Source organism: Arachis ipaensis, chromosome B4 (genome assembly GCF_059453495.1).
Source record: "Arachis ipaensis isolate K30076 ecotype BB chromosome B4, ASM5945349v1, whole genome shotgun sequence".
In the NCBI taxonomy this organism is placed as follows: domain Eukaryota; kingdom Viridiplantae; phylum Streptophyta; class Magnoliopsida; order Fabales; family Fabaceae; genus Arachis; species Arachis ipaensis.
This window is the reverse complement of record NC_142439.1, coordinates 729,933-744,975: the sequence shown is the minus strand read 5'-3', so window position 1 is coordinate 744,975 and position 15,043 is coordinate 729,933. Positions and strand designations below refer to the sequence as shown.

At 38.7% G+C, this 15,043-nt stretch overlaps 2 protein-coding genes across 2 annotated transcripts; one reads left to right on the top strand and one right to left on the bottom strand.

The window, feature by feature from the left end:
* Window positions 1-666: 666 nt before the first annotated feature.
* Window positions 667-2,880, bottom strand: LOC107635832 (Glucose-methanol-choline (GMC) oxidoreductase family protein). Its single transcript, XM_088485464.1, has 3 exons — window positions 2,727-2,880; window positions 1,117-2,638; window positions 667-1,023 (listed from the first exon to the last, which is right to left on the bottom strand). Exons 1-3 carry the CDS (start codon window positions 2,830-2,832, stop codon window positions 978-980), a joined length of 1,674 nt encoding a protein of 557 aa, XP_088341590.1. The 5' UTR covers window positions 2,833-2,880; the 3' UTR covers window positions 667-977.
* Window positions 2,881-12,087: 9,207 nt separating this feature from the next.
* LOC107638369 (mitogen-activated protein kinase kinase 4) lies at window positions 12,088-13,731 on the top strand. The gene has a single exon (XM_016341607.3). It carries the CDS (start codon window positions 12,497-12,499, stop codon window positions 13,571-13,573), a length of 1,077 nt encoding a protein of 358 aa, XP_016197093.1. The 5' UTR covers window positions 12,088-12,496; the 3' UTR covers window positions 13,574-13,731.
* The last annotated feature ends 1,312 nt before the right edge of the window (window positions 13,732-15,043 follow it).

Genomic DNA, 15,043 nt, shown 5'->3' with positions numbered 1-15,043 from the left:
GAAACTTAGAACTTGGCTTCAAGTGAATCATATATTTCATTCAGCTGTTTAGTGTTGAGGGACATGTGGAGAATTCAAATTTTATTACTATCTCCCATCTTAATTGAAAATTCATTCGGACAAACTAATACTGAATATTAAACTATTAGTGTACCTGGAAACTCATCTTTGATGGAGTCTTACTTGTTAGGATATTTCAGATGTATAAAAATGACAAAAAAAAATCTTGATATTGCTACTTTGCTAGTATTCTTTTTTTTTTTCCCGTTTGGTTGGGGCAGTGGTTTCTTGTTTGTATAGTTTTTTTTATGGGCTTCAAGTTATTTGTCAATATTTTTCACGGCCTCTATTACTTGGTAATAGGGTTTGGGCCCAATTGATATGTTAATACTTAATAAACAGTGGCAGGGGCCTAGCCCATGACAACGACCAAAAGAAAATAAAAAACAGTGGCAGGCTAACAGCATGGTATTAGATATTTAGATCTATATTACTAGTTTCCCATGTAACTTAAGGGGTATTAGCATTGCTCTTAACATAAGGTCCTTAGGTCGAAACTGGCACTCAGAAGATGCAAACAGCATGGTATTGGCGTTTACATTTTTTACCACCAGTATGCAGAAGCTTGCTGTAATGCTTCTCACTGGCAAAGTGGCAAGTAGCAACTTTTTCATGAACACGCCTCTACCATGTGAATTCTCTTACAATTTCTCTTTTATGGTAAATTCCTACCCCAGCCGTTTATACATAGTAATAATTTCCAGCTTAACCTCTAAATAGTATAGAGCGCAATGATATCAACAAGTTTGTGCTCAAATGCACTATCACAGCTTGAATACAACAATTCAACGAGAGAGAGAAGAAAAATAAGGCTTGATTCAAACATTATTTATTCACCAAAAAGAATCTAAATGACTATAATACAGTTGCAAGTCCTAACATATGAACATAAAGAATCAATGAATACACACAAAATCTTATTTGTTTTTCTCCCTATCTCTAATTATCTTGAGTCCAATATACCTGTAGGCAGACATAAATGAATATGAATAATAATGAGCGCAAGTGTATGTATAATAATGAAGACAAGAGGAGTTGAAAGCAAAGGTAACTTACCGTCCAAGCATCATGAGGGTGGCCTGAGGGTTGGTCCCAGGGGAGACACTGAACACAGAGCCATCCACAATGCGGAGGGAGTCTACACCGATGACCTTGAGATCGGGGTCCACAACCCGGCCGACGACGCAGCCGCCATGGTAGTGCCATATGGTGCTGACAGTGCGGCGGCAGAAGTCAGCCATCTGGAGGAAGTCGTCCTGGTCAGGAGGCAGGGCAGGGCCCACAAACCTGAAGTCTTGGGCTCCAAGCCAGTTCCTGAACTTGAAATCATTCAGCGCCCTGCTCTTAAGAACAGCTCCTATCTTCCTGCTGCCATTCACGCACCTCTCCACATCCACGGGGTTGTTGAAGTAGTTGAACCGAACCACTGGGTTGAACCGCACGTCCGTTGAGCCTAGCCTGAGGAAGCCGCTGGAGAGGGGACCAGAGATCTTGGCGATGAGGGTGGCCACTGTGAGGTACAGAGGGGAAGAAGGAGTACGAATGAAGACGCTGTAAGGAGGAGACGCGAATGGGATCACATTGGAGGCAGCCTCCACGTAAGCACCAGAGTCGGTGATGCCCACCACCTGTATGAGGGAATGCTCCAGAGGAACTGACGGAACAATGGTGATCCCATTGCGAGGGTTATCATACAAGAAATGCCCCACATACGGAAGGTGATGCGCCACCGGAATCCCCCACGAAGAAAGATACGGTCGAGGACCCATTCCACTCAGTAGAAGCAGCTGAGGGCTTCCGATTGCTCCCGCTGACAGGATAACCTCTCCCTCCTTGTGTACCATCGCGTGGTGGTACCTTCCCGTCAGGTCACGGTACAGAACGCCAATGGCGGAAACCCTTGATGATGACTTTGGCGAAGAAGAAGCCAGCAGCACGCGCTCCACGCTCGCGTAGATTCCCACCTTTATGTTCGACGTTCTTGCGTACCGGAGGAGATCGGCGGAGCTGTGCCTCGTGCCGCGCTCGTCGAAGGTGGATCCTCCGATCTTGGTTCCCTTAGCGTGCTCCAGAGTGAAACCGTTGTACGGTGCGACTCCGGCCTCCAGCAAACCGTCGCGAACGGCGGATTGCCAGGTGCGGAGGTGTGGCCGGAAGACGATTTCGCGTTCGACCCACTCGTAGGACTCGTTGACGAGGTTGAGGTCCCATTGGAGGCCGGAGCGGGTGAAGAAGTCTGGGTCGGCGCGGCTGTAGAATCCAGCGTTGATGGCGCTGCTGCCGCCGAGGACGCGGCCGCGGGCGTTGGGGACGCCGTCGTCGGAGGTGAAGGACTGTGCTGGTGAGTAGGGGTCGTGCGCATTGGCGGCGAGGATAGTGGCCAAGAAGCCTTCTTGGGACATGAGGTTGGGGTGGCGGTGGGGGAGGCCGCCCCGCTCGAGGAGGAGGACGCGGGCGGAGTGTGAAATTGTGGCTGCGAGGGGGCAGCCGGCGGTGCCTCCTCCGACGATGATGTAGTCGTAGTAGTCTTCCAAGGGAAGGTCGGTGGCGTTTACGACGAACTTGGTGTAAGTTGGTTCTGAATAATTGAATAATGAAGAAAGAAGATCAGAAATGAATGAAAAGGTGAAGGAAAGAGTGCATGAATTTGATGAGATGCGTAGTACCTTGTTGTTGGTGGTCATGATGAGAGTGAGATGAAGATGAAGGATCAGCAGCAGAAACGATGAGAAAGAAGCATAACATGAAGATGACGAAGATGGTTTCCCTCATTTTCTCGGAGACGTTCTTGCTTAGCTTCTTGGAGTAGAGAGAAGCGAGTGAGTCACTGGCCAAACAAGACACAAAACGCCAACTAAGTCTATCTCTTTTTTTTCCCGCCTTAACGCGCCAACTAAGCACTTATAAAACGCACCGTATCTCCTTATATTCATTCTACTGCATGGGTTGGACCTGTTGGGCTTTTACGTGAATTGAATTGTTTCGACCCAATAGTCAAAACAAGTTTTGGGTCACAACTCATAAGTAGACTTTTCCGTATGTAGGTCTAGAATTTTTTTTCCAATTTCCATGGAAAGAGGCAACTCAATTGCAAGGAGACTTCTTCTCACATGAAACATGTTCCAGACTTCCAGGCTAGATTGAATTTTCTCTTTGTGCCACCCAATCACTAGTTATGAATTTTGGTTAAATTGCACTCTCACAGGCCTTAAAAACATGACTAGTTTAACCTCCAAAAATTCTCAAATTTGATAATATATTTATAATCTCTCATATGTCTATAGTTTAACAAAATTATCTTCAGCTACTCATCTAGATCATTCAGACACTACGGAAAGTGTTTCCGAAATGGTTATTTTAGTGTCTAGTTATTACAAGTTCTAAATTGTCCCTTGGACCTTGGTTGCCGTTGAAATATTCAAGTTTTGACTAATTATTTTCTCTTTTGGGTGACCGGAAGAGGTCAATTACATTTTCAAGAAGTGTAGATAACTAATTAATAAGGGTGATCGGGTCCTCCTAAATATTTCACTATTAATTGGAGTCATCCACTTATTTTCCCTTCTTCACGGTATACTGGGTAACAAGATAGGTAGCAACAAGAATTTTGATTGATGCATATACATGTCCAAAAAGGAAGTTAACTCTGAGCATTCAGCAAGGCTTGCTTCTAAGACGGGGCAATGTTTGATCATCCATTCATGTGTCTTATTGTTATATGTCCAAAGTGAGGAGTGGATCCTCTCAATTGTTAAAAGAAATTGAGTATAAAATATGATCTTTAATTCTTTATTGTTCTCTCTCATATTTATTTTTTGTCACTTTATTCCCTCAATTATTAAAAAAAATTGAGAGAATCTATTTCCCAAGATACCAGCAAACACACCATTTATACTAGGCTACTACTTCATATGAATATGATAGGCATAACAAGAAGAAATTAATTAAAGGTTCGTTTTGTGCCACGCAAGACAAACACATGCTGCTTCAAACCTTATTGCTTCCGTTGACTTCATAAAAAAACACCCAACTCTGTCTCTAAATTTCAACGTCACAACTCCTTTTTTATTCTTAAAAACTCTTGTGGATTTGATAAAATGAGAGGAAATAGTAAAATGGATTAGTTAAGTTACACTCGTTAAGAATGTGCATTTATATTATTATTATTAAGTTCAAGTTTTCAACCAAAAATTAAAGAGGAAAATACACACGAGCTCATACTAAACAATAAATTTTAGTATTGTTTTATATATAATGAGAAACTGATGACAATTATGATTATATGAAAAGCGTTTACAACAAAACTAATATTGCTTCGGATTTCAGCACCACAATCCGACTATATATGCTATTATATATGTAATTAAGTTGACTGTATGTTATTAGTCAACCCCGCCACCTTTTGTCTTATCAATAATAATTAGTATATTCTTTACAAAAACAACTATAAATATGTCAAGATACAATTACTATTTTTTTAATGTACCTACGAGTGAAAGTAACTGTTACTATCAAGAAATAGGAGGACTACTATATCAGAAGCCAGTTAATATTAAATATAAATAAGTTAGTAAAATAATTGAATGATGCCATTTTTAAAAGAAAATATAGAGACCAACTTTTAAGTAATTAATATCAATTAATTTTTTATTATATATTTTTTTATTTGAATTCCGCTAAGGAGCCAATGGAGTATTTGTACAATATGTACAATTGGCTGTTTATTTGCCCCAATATGAATTAAAAATGAACATTCAGGGTAAAATACTATTAATTTATCAAACAGAATACACTCATACTATATAGAATAACCATCCGGGTATCAGGGATAATAAACATCTGATATCCTACTGAATCGAACACAATATAGGCTATTGTACACATTGTACAGATACTCCATTGGCTCCCTATACTTCCTCTTTTTATTTTTATCTTTCGAGAACCCTAGTTTTGGCTTATTTCTCTGTCTAGGTTTTTTACATTATATAAACTTGCCTAATAACCTTTTTAGAAGTCTAACCTAATCTAAAAATCTATTTCAATTAAAGAGCCAAACATTGATTTGTCCGTTTGAGAATCGCCGAGCTATAACGGTTCCTCCGAGCAATGTGCAACTTGCGAAGGAGAGTTATACGTCAATCAGGCTCAAACACCGCGACGGAAATATCTGCAAAAGATACTCTGACATTCAAGTAAGAGGAAGTCTTTTAAGTAAGATAAAGAATATCAAGAGTGAAGCTTGTGGAACTTGTCTTCCCCGGGTTTGGGTTCTCGTTTTTTTATAGATGATTGGCTTACTGGTTGTTGGAGTTTGTTTCGATATTTTAGATTGGGTCGTAAATGTCGTTTCTTATGGTAATGTTTTGATGATAATGTTTGACTAGTTGTGTCTTGTAACCGAGTTTGTTTTTATTCTTTTGAGTTGTACGAATTGTTACTATTTGATTCCCTGACTGAGGTATGGAGTACCTATCATAGCCCCCAAGCTTGCCTTGTATTTCGGGTAAAACAAATGCGAGCTTTTAGATTACTCATATACTTCGGCTGTGGATATTATGTCGTGTGCATGTAGCCCCCGAACTTGCCTTAGTTTCTCCCATAATAGAAATGGTTTTGTAATTAATGCACGCTTAGTTTTCTGCGCCAGGTGTATGAATATGATGGAAAATATGGCACGAGTTTCGATGTGCCCCTGGCTATTGGATGGGGGGTGGTTGATTGAATGGTTGAGATCTGGAAACCGTTATCAAGAGAAAAAAAACCGTTTCGTTTCTGCATACTTTATTACCTTGGATATGCTAAGTTAGTGCCCTGTTTCGTTTGGCTATTGGATAGAAAGAGTACATTGTTTCTTCTTTTTTCAGAGGATGAGTAGCAAAGGTTGGTGTTGAAAAAATTATTCTAGTGTCTTTTGCTTCTGTTTTGTTTCTTTATTTTGAGAAATGGAAAAAACTGAAGTTGCTATTCAGGAGGATGACCCTTGTAGTTGGGTTAATGAAAAAGTGAAAAGTTGTGTGTCTCGGTTTAATGATGTCGAGTCGGTTAAGGTACTGGGATCTAATGTATAGGTTAGGCATGGTAGTCAGGTGGGAATAGAAGTGTTGCCTTGCGGGGAAGACGATCGTGTGTGTGAGAGGGTAAACGACTGGTCGTATTTTTATTTGTATAGCTGTTTGTTTACAAAATTAGGTGTTAGGTTCCCTTTTACAGATTTTGAGCGTGGGGTATTGTATTGGTTGAATTGTGCTCCTTCTCACTTGTAACCTAACTCCTTGGGGTTCATTCGGGCATTTGAAATCCTGATGGAGATATTAGAGCATCCTCCGTCACTCAAGCTTTTCTTTTCTCTCTTTCAGGCCAAGGGGGTTAGGCGTGGTTTGTGGGTGAACTTAAGTAGTCACCCAAGTCGGTCCATATTTGCCCTGTACAAATCGTCCTTTAAGGATTTTAAAACTATGTTTGTAAAGGTTAGAAGTGTAGAGGAGGAGTTTCCGTTCTATGTGAATGAATTTCTAGCGGAGAGGTTTCCTGTTTCATGGTCCTCGAAACCTGTTCAGGTTTTGGATGTCGACGATAGGTTTCCTGACGATAACGTTGTCATGGGGTTTTTATTAGAAATGTTGGAGTCAAAAGAATTATTATCTGTTGCAGAATTATTGAAGTGGGAGTCAGATAAAGAAGCTGTGTTGGATTACATAGGTAATTTGGCTTGGTAATGTGCTTTTCGTATACCCATTTGGTTGCTTATGATGGTTTGGTTTGTTGTTTTTGTGTAACTGAGAAGGTTCCTACGATAATGACTGCTGGGTTGAAATCGTTCTTTAGTCAGAGAAGAAAAAATGAGAAGGAAGGGTCAACTACTAATGTTGATAAGGATGGTGGTGCTGTTGCTGTGCAATCCGAGGTGAATCCAGCTCGAAAATGGAGAAGGGGACAGCCTAGGGGGTAAGACTACTGAGGTTGTTGAGGCCAAGGGTGAAGATTCTGTTGATCTGCAACTAGTGGAATCGGCTTCCGAATCTCATAAGAGGCTTCATGGATACCATGACGATGATCACATAAAGACTTTGTGGTCTAAATTGTTCCCGTATATGACTCTTGCCGATGAGATGTGTCGTTTTCCTGAAGATGTCAAAATGATCAATGATGTTTGTCGTTTTCCTAAAGATGAGCAATTCCTTGCGTGCATCTTTATTTTATTATCATTTACATTTCTTGTCAATTGTGATCCAAAAAACCCCATTACTTCATAGCCAATAATTGAGCACTTCATTGCAATTCTTAGAGAGAATGACCCGAGACTTAAAACTCCTGGTCAATTTGATTTGAATTGTGACTTATCTTTATTTAAACTTTGATTGAGAGTCAATTGTTGGTTTGGAACTATACTTTCAACGAAACTATATTTTGTGAAATTCCAAACCCACGTTTGGCCTTCATCACTCGTATTGCAGCATTGCCGAGCTTCTTGGTAGTCGGCGTGTACCGTTGCTATCTTGTTTTTCTGTACCTGAAATTTAACACACAAATGTAAAGTAGATACTACTACTTTGAAGGCATTCAGAGCAGGTCTTCCGAGAATAATATTATAAAGACTGAGGCAGTCAACTATGAGGTACTGAACGTCAATCGTCTTTGATAATGGGCTCTTGCTCATTGTTGTTTTTAACCATATGTGGCCCTGTATTGGGACTCTCTTCCCGGAGAACCCGACCAGTTCTCCAGATGAAGGTTGTATAGCCTTTTCAGATAGTTTCATTTTTTGAAAAGTTGAATAAAATAATACATCTGCACTACTACCTGGGTCTAATAAGACTTTTATTACCAATAATTCTTCTGTTTGGATAGAAATTACCACTAGATCATCGAGGTTTGGACTTGATGAAGCGAGATCGAACTGAGTGAAAGTTATCTCCATATCTGTTGTGTCCCCCTTACTTGGGGGTGTTGTTCCCTCGATTGCTAACATCACCCGATAACTCCGCTTACGGGCCGTGTTCGTTTCACCCCCTCCTGCGAATCCCCCCGGATATACAGTTTATAACTCCTCTTGGCGGATTGGGGTTAGTCCACTTGCCCTTGTCCTTTTCTTCTGGGCTTTGTTGGCGCTCTTCTCGTTCTTGGTTGCTTTCCCTGTTCTTCCTTCCCTCAACATACTTGTCCAGAAGACCTTGTCGTGCTAATCTCTCGAGTAGGTCTTTGGCTATCATACATTCGTCTGTGATGTGACCAAACTTCTGGTGGAAGGCACAATGTTTTGATTTGTCAACAAACCTCTGATCTTGGTAGTTTCCTGCTCGGTTAGGTGGCTTTATTATTTTTGCGTGGAGGATTTCTTTTATTACGTTCTCTCTCTTGGTGTTGAACCTTGTGTAAGTGTCGAACTTCGGGGTGAGCTTAAATGATTTCTTTGGCTCTTTGTTGTTTGGTGGTCTAAAGGTTTTTTCTTCCTCCCTTCTGGGTTGTTGCTCGTCCGACCTTCGAGCTTCACAGAGCTCTTCGATTTCCATTTGTCTGGCAGTTTTTTTCTTGGAACTCAGCCAATATCTTCGGTTTTGTGACTGCAATCGTCTCTTGGAACTTGCCAGGTTGGAGGCCGCTTTTGAGGGCATGCAAGTGGACCTTTGGGCTTAAATCGGGGATTTCCATGGTTGCGTTGGCAAATCGCGTCATATAGTCCTTTAAACTCTCATGCTGCCCCTGTTTGATGGTGCTTAGGTAGCCTGACCTATGTACATATATTCTTGACGCGACAAAAGAATCAATGAAAGATCTCGCCAGTTCTTCAAAAGAAGAAATTGAACCTGCAGGTAACTTAGAAAACTAAAAGTAATGCAGCACCATCTAGAAAAGTAAGAAAAGCTTGGCAAAGAATAGGTTCAGAGGCACCACTAAAAAACATCATAGATTGAAATTTTTGATGTGGACATGGGGGTCACTGAATCCCTCGTCTGACTTGATAGCGGTTGGTAGAACAAAGTTCTTCGACATTTGAAATTTGACAATATCCTTTGAGAAAGGATTGTCTATTGTCAGCTTTTCTTTTGGTGATATGGTCTTTTGTGGTTCGGCTTCTCGTGATTGCGCATTGCCCGTGTTTGAGGTCTTGGGGTCTCCCTCGCCATATTTTTTTGTTTTGGCTTTTAGATGATAGTTCGGCTATCTTTCGAACTTCCGCTTGAAGTTTGGCAATCTGAGCTAGGAGTTCGGCTTGCGTGGGTTGATGGATCCCGTTATCAGCCATACTTGAGGATTAGTAAACCTGCAAAAACAAAGTGTGAAGCTAAAAAAAGAGATTTAAATTCAGTGGGGTTTCTATGTTTGGCCCCGCGGTGGGCGCCAAATGATTCGTCCGTCTGAGAATCACCGAGCTATAGCGGTCCCTCCGAGCAATGTGCAACTTGTGAAGGAGAGCTATATGACGGCTTGGCTCGAACTCTGCGACGGAAATACCTGCTAAAGATATTCCGACGCTCAAGTAAGAGGAAGTCTTTTAAGTAAGATAAAGAATATCAAGAATAAAGGTTATGAAACCTGTCTTCGCCGAATTTAGACTCTCGTTTTTTATAAATGATTGGCTTATTGGTTGTTGGAGTTTGTTTCGATATTTTAAGTTAGGTCATAAATACTATTTTTTATAATAACGTTTTTATGATAATATTTGACTAACTGTATCTTGTAACCGAGTTTATTTTAATTCTTTCGAGTTGTACAATTTGTTACTGTTTAATTTCCTGACCGAAATATAAGATACATATCAAATTCTATTAAAGTTAATGGATCATCTTTTAACCATTAAAAAATAATTATGTTAGATGTGAAAAAAAATTAATCACCTAAATAAATTATATGTTAAAATATAATATATTAAAAATGTATAAAAAATTAAATACATAAATGTATAAAATAATATAAATCCTTCATACATATCTTTCTAATATTGGTCTTAATCACTATAGAAAATTGTGAATGAATTTTATTTTTCCAAGATATCGGATTTAATGAATTGACATTTTCATTCAATTGTATTTTGTCAAATATTAGGAGAATTATTAATAGAGTAGATTAGGAGAATGTATTATTACTCATGATAATGTTTTCCATAGATTCTTTACATTTATGCAGACGATCATTTTTAATTTTAATAAATTTTTTTAAAGATCTTTTAAACAAGTACCAAAGTTCATATTTAAACTTAAAAAGAATTTTATATGTGCACATAAAAAATGATCTATTATATATTTATATATAGAAATACATATATTATTTAATTTTTTAATATAAATTTTATATTTTAAATTTTAACATATATTTTATATGAATAACTGGTTTTTTTTTGTTTATATATGATTTTTAAAATTATGAATGATTATTTGAAAATGAAGGGAATGAAATAATAACTATTAAAATCTAATATCATTTAAGAGAAGTTAATTAATTGCTATTATTTCAAATTGTAACAAAATTTTAAGAGGATATCTAAATTCATGAATTATTATCTTAATAAAAAATTACTTATTCATAGGTTACCTCACTTAATTACTTGCCTATTATTTTCTTCTTTCCATTTTTTTTTTTGGAGCCTGTCTTCATTCAATCATTGTCCATTACCAAAGAAAAGATTAATCTGTATTATTATGTCCTCACGTTATTGATATTTACGCCAACCATCTACTTTGTTTTTAAGTGATCGTATAATGTTTGGATTTGGATTTTCTAAAGTTTGAATTTCACTTTAGAGAGTAAAGTGTGATCTCTTACTATTGATTTCATAGGTGGGACTAATAATAAATATGAAAGAGAAACTATTCAAGGGTAGAAGATCACACTTTACTCTCTAAAGTAAAATTCAAACTTTAGAGAATCCAAATCCTGTTTGTTTGGAGTTATGTTATTTATACTGCTTTTTTTAATACACCTTTTATTCTTAAATATAAATAAATACAATGAAAATTAAAAAAAAAGAATGTATATTATCTTAAAATAGTTTTATACCGAAAGTTATACTAAAAATGGGCCCCTTAAAAATGATATAAGTATTATTTTTTCTAATATTTATTACTTTTATTGTTTTAGATCCATTATAAAATAGTAATATATTTAGATTAGACACTTAGATGCAAATATAAATAATAACCTACATATATTTTCTCATTGCTGCATATACATGGATTGGGGCGGAAGAAGGCATGCAGTTGAAGTAGACACATCATGAACCCTAGGATTAGCCTTGGAGGTGGTGTAGAGAGAGAAGAGAATTGTGTTTGGTGGTTTGAATTTTGATGTGATAATTAATTTAATACAAAAGAGAAAATGACATATTCGGGGTTATCAAAGCATATAAAATAAAATAATAGATAAATTAAAAAAACTATCTCCGAATTATTTTATACGCTCACAAAAATATATTATACTTTTTTTAAAGACAAAAATATTTACAAAATATTTTAAAATATAGTAAAAATATTAATATTAAATATATATTTTAAAAATAAAATTTAATAGGATTCTTTTTAAGTATAATTAGAAAATAAAATAATTTTACTTTTAAATTTTAATAATTTTATACGAAATAGATTCTTTTAAAATTTTTATTGTCAATAGATAAAAATACATTTAAAAAATAATTAAAAATTGTAGACATTAAATTTTAATTTGATATTTTGTATGTATTTTTGAAATATTTATTTAAATATTTTTATAAAATTTTTAATTAAATGTATAAATACTTTTTTAAATAAAAGTTATTTTTATTTTAAAAAATTGGATAGAATTTGATAGTTTATCTTAAAATAGAAAACATAAATAAATGAAGAAAGAGAGAAGTTTTAATGAAATGTTGAGACTTGAGAGCAGCCAGGTTAAATGTAGTGTCTATAACTCTATATTTCTCTCTCCCATTTGTACGCGCATTGAGGCCCACGAGAATGGTGCTGAGTGCTGATTGGTCCACGTTACACACGGGCCCTGGTGGCGCGTGGACCCCATTCTCTTTTAAATTCTCGATTCTCTCCTCTCTTTCGATACCAACCTCACCCTATTCCCCCTTTTCTCTCCTTCATATCAATCTCATTTCTCTTTCTCTCGACCCCAATACACATTCCCTTTTCCTTTTTTTTTTTTTCCCCTCTTCGTCGTCGTCTATATAATTTTCCACACAAACAAAAAATAAAATCCTATTTTCTTCCGCCCTTTTAATTTTTCTTATATTTTAATAGTTTACTTTATTTCTTTCTTTCCAGCAAACAATTGCAAATCAAATCCCCTTGTTCATCCAGTTCCTAGAAGCTTCTCCTCTAATAATAGTCTTCGAGGAGTTGTGTTCATGGGATGGATTTGACAACAACATGAAGACGCTATGATAACTTGTGATCTTGTTGGTAGCCCGAAGAGATAAATACGCAGAACAAAAGGAAAAAAATCAATTGATTCATATATGATATCTGAGATGAGGCCCAGTCAATCTCCACCGCCCAACGCCATCAACAACCATCACCACCACCAAATCAACAACAACAACAGCAGGGACCGCCGCCGCCGCAAGGACCTCACCCTGCCGCTTCCGCAGCGGGACACCAACCTCGCCGTGCCCCTCCCACTCCCTCCTACCTCCGCCCCCAGCTCCGGACCTAGCGGCCACCAGATCATCCCCTTCTCCGAGCTGGAGCGCCTGAATCGCATCGGGAGCGGCAGCGGCGGCACCGTCTACAAGGTCCTCCACCGCACGACGAACCGCGTTTATGCCCTGAAGGTGATCTACGGTCACCACGAGGATTCGGTGCGTCGGCAGATCCACCGCGAGATCCAGATCCTGCGGGATGTGGACGATCAGAACGTGGTGAAGTGCCACGACATGTACGACCACAACGGTGAGATCCAGGTGCTTCTGGAGTTCATGGACGAAGGCTCCTTGGAAGGGAAACACATCCCTCAGGAGAATCACCTGGCGGATCTGGCTCGCCAGATCTTGAGGGGTCTGGCCTACCTGCACCGCCGCCACATCGTGCACCGCGACATCAAGCCGTCGAACCTGCTGGTCAACTCACGGAGGCAGGTGAAGATCGCTGACTTTGGCGTTGGGAGGATCCTGAACCAGACGATGGATCCCTGCAACTCGTCGGTGGGGACGATCGCGTACATGTCACCGGAGAGGATCAACACGGACATCAATGACGGACAGTACGACGCCTACGCCGGAGACATATGGAGCCTGGGGGTGAGCATTTTGGAGTTCTACATGGGGAGGTTCCCCTTCGCGGTTGGGAGGCAGGGGGACTGGGCCAGCTTGATGTGCGCGATTTGTATGTCTCAGCCACCGGAGGCGCCGCACACGGCGTCGCCTGATTTTAGGGATTTCGTGTCGCGGTGTCTGCAGAGGGATCCTTCTAGAAGGTGGACTGCTTCGAGGCTGCTCTCACACCCCTTCATTACGCATGGCGTCCCTCAGCAGACTCAGATTTCTCACAATCTCCATCAGCTGCTCCCTCCTCCCCCCAGACCCCTCCCTTCCTAGTAATCTTAATCCCCTTCCCCCTTTTCTCTTTTGTATTTCTCTTTCTGTCATATCATATCAATCAATGACTTTTCTTTTCTGTATTTTTTGGATGACAATATGGGAATGCCTTCGCATTAATCGAAGAATCCATATATTCAATTCTCATCGTCTTTTCTGTGTTAGCACTTAGCACGCTTAGCTACACTATTTGCATTTCCTTCGTTTTCGACTTTGATTTTGTTTATGCTTCTTGTGGAGTTGGAGATGCACCATTTTGATTGCTCCCTTTCATGCATTTTTTGGATGTCTATCTTGGTCTCAGTCTCAAACACATTACCTGCACTCATTTTTGTGTGGTGGAAAGGTGGAATTCTGATATTGGAAATTTGTGGTAGTACTATTCTCATTCTGGTCCTGTTATCGAACTAGAGAAGGAACAAAATTTCATTTACTCATTAGAGTACTTGGTATTCATTACTCTCATGGAATATATGATTAGTGGGTTAAAAGGTGAAAGGTTTGGTGACTGGAATATTAAGTTGTAGGAGTATGAGACTCGCCATTTGCATTCAATTATGGGTATTGTAATTCTAAAGGATGGCGATTACAGTATTATCTATATCCGGTAATTGCTCAAAATGGAGGAACCGTTTGCGGGTGAGGAGTGGGTGGGTGGAACCGTGGAAGGCAGGGGCTTCATTTCCATTATTCAACCTCTATAAAAGGGGAAAAATATAACGTTATATCTTTCTTTCATATGACATTTGAACCAAAGTGACTTTCATGGCCCCGTATCATACGACCATCACCCTGCTTCATATTGTCCCAAAGCGGTCAAACCTGTCTTGTTAATAAGGTGAGAACTTCACCCACCAAAAGGATAAACTTTTTTACGGTCAACCTCGTAAGTCAGCACAACACCCAACCCCCAAAATTACACTCGGTTGCCTCATAAAGTATTATTCGAATCTCATTCAAATTATCACACTAGGTCAGTGAGTTGAATATCAGGACTCTGGAGAAGTCACTTTGCAGTGACATAAATTTGAGATATTGTGGTTATTAATGAGGGCATGTAGGCAGCATGAGGTGCTTTTACTATTTTGCCAACCAATTAACTATACCCAGATAGATGCAAAGAATAAATTAGCATTTTTTCCAGCGGAAAAAAAATCCTCTAAAGTGACAATGTTAGTAAAGTAATAAAGTGATGTTTTAATCATATTTAAATTTGTAATATTTATTATCTGTGAGCTCCACTATCTTAATTCAATGGTGATTAATAGTATATATATTTTTTTTAAAGTGGCAATACAACTTTAGAGAATCCAGATCCTTTTCTGTTAGTACAAAAGAATTACATTTATCTTGTAGCTGTGGTCTGTAGAGAGCATAAGGTGCTTTGACAATTTTGCCAGACAGTTAACTATATTCTATGTGTAAGTAGCTGATATTGCTGAAAAATGTTTGTACGTGCATATGCTTTTG